This window comes from Aplysia californica, unplaced genomic scaffold, assembly GCF_000002075.1.
Source record: "Aplysia californica isolate F4 #8 unplaced genomic scaffold, AplCal3.0 scaffold00113, whole genome shotgun sequence".
NCBI lineage: Eukaryota > Metazoa > Mollusca > Gastropoda > Aplysiida > Aplysiidae > Aplysia > Aplysia californica.
The window spans coordinates 1,366,149-1,368,114 of NW_004797383.1; the positions used below are offsets into that span (position 1 = coordinate 1,366,149).

Sequence of the window (1,966 nt, forward strand, 5' to 3'; positions counted from 1 at the left end):
ACCTTGTCACGCCACGAAATGCCTAAGATCTTGCGGCAGCCTCTGAGATGGAAAATGTCGAGGCGCTTTTCTTGTCTGCTGTACAAGTACAAGGTCTATGTTTCAGATTCATAAAGGAGTGTGCTGAGGACACATGCTCCGTAAATCTTGATCTTTGTTTTGATGGTCAATCTTTTGTTTTCTCATGCTCGTTTTGTCAGCAATCTACAATCTACAACGCTTGTAAAACATCTCACCCAGTTTTTTCCGCGCCAGTTTACACAGCCACATTTTGTTTCAATCATCCTACACCCTTTTGAAGCTTCAACTTCAACATGTCTTCCAAGATTGAAAATTATGCTGACAGTGACAGTGAAATTCGGTCTGTTATTCGTTTTCTGGCTGCAAAGAACAGAAAGCTTAACGACACTCATAGCACTCATATTTCAGAAGTGTATGGTGAAAAGGCAATGGGCGAAAGCATGGTGCGAAAATGGGTTCGCGTGTTCAAACAGGGACGAGACAATGTGCTTGATGAACCCAGGAGTGGGTGTCCATCTTTGATCAGTGATGATTTGATGAATAAAGTTGACATTAAGGTAAAGGAAGACGAGCGTTTTACCCTTTCCTGGCTGTCTTCAAACTTTCCTGAGATTTCAAGGTCGCTTCTGCTTGAAATCGTTACTGACCATTTGGGTTATCGAAAGGTGTGCTCACGCTGGGTACCCAAGCAGCTGACACAAGCGCAGCAGGATCAACGGGCTGCCAGCGCATTGGCATTCCTGACGACACGTTACAATGACTAAGGAGAAGGCTTTCTTACTCATAATACATTGTATTATACTCATAATACATTGTATTATACTCATAACATAATACATCATATTATGACGGGGATGAAACCTGGTTGCACCACTCGACGCCCGAGTCAAAGCAGCAGTCGATGCAGTGGAAGCATACGGACTCTCCCCAGCCAAAAACGTTCAAGCAGGCTGCGTCAGGGGAAAAAAGTCATGTGTACTGTGTTTTGGGACAGGCAAGGAGTTCTTTTAGTTTATTAGAATTTTTAGAAAATGGGATGACAATTAACTCTGATGTGTACTGCAACACAACACTGTGCAGAGCGATTCAAAACAAAAAACGCGGAATGCTTAGCAACCGCGTTGTTCTGCTTCACGACAATGCAAATCCTCTCAAGTCTGCACCAGTGATAGTGGGTGGACCCAAATTTGGGTGGGGCTTCGGTTGCTTCCCCTCCCTTACCACCAAATAGCGAGCAATAAGAGCAAAACGGTGATAATGTTTCTATACTCACGGCGAGTCACGGCATTTTGAGAATCATTCAAAAGAGGCGAGTCACCTTTGTTGTTTTCCATCTCTTTGTTTAAATTTAAATTCTTCTGGACGATGGGGACGTAGCCGTTTCACCTCCAAATTTCTCTAATTCATTTTCTACTATGATAAAGTTGCCTCAAAAGTGATTTGATATAATTAATAACTGTTCAATCTCAGCAGCATACACACAAACATGCACACAAAGCACTCCAAACATACACCGTCTATGAACTGGATTAGGCCATGCAGTCGCGGAAAGTACAACGCATATATACATGTATAACAATGAACGCATAGGTAACTGTGTCACTGGGGGAAAGTGTGTCGTAATTTGATTCGTAAACCTTCACCCCATTGTCTGGGCTAGGAGAGCGTGAGCCCTCTTAGCAGTGTTATTTGTTTCAAGTCTTCTACCTTTTTACAAGACGGGTTTCGTTTATAGAGGGGCCGTGGGAACGGGCTCGTCTTTTGATGAGCCCTAGAGTAATTTGATTGGCTGCTGTTATGTTACTATAGTTGTAAACGGTGACAAAAGTGATCGGATAAACGAGCAAGCCGCCAAGTCGATTACATGTACTCTGTGTTCATTGCGTGCTATCACAACGGTTTCAACTGCTCATTTCGTTACATATATTTTCATTTGCTTTGGGAT

The 1,966-nt window shown here is 42.9% G+C and overlaps 1 protein-coding gene across 1 annotated transcript; it reads left to right on the forward strand.

Annotated features, from left to right (window-relative positions):
* Positions 1-314: 314 nt before the first annotated feature.
* On the forward strand, positions 315-785 carry LOC101861574. The gene has a single exon (XM_005095806.1). It carries the CDS (start codon positions 315-317, stop codon positions 783-785), a length of 471 nt encoding a protein of 156 aa, XP_005095863.1.
* The last annotated feature ends 1,181 nt before the right edge of the window (positions 786-1,966 follow it).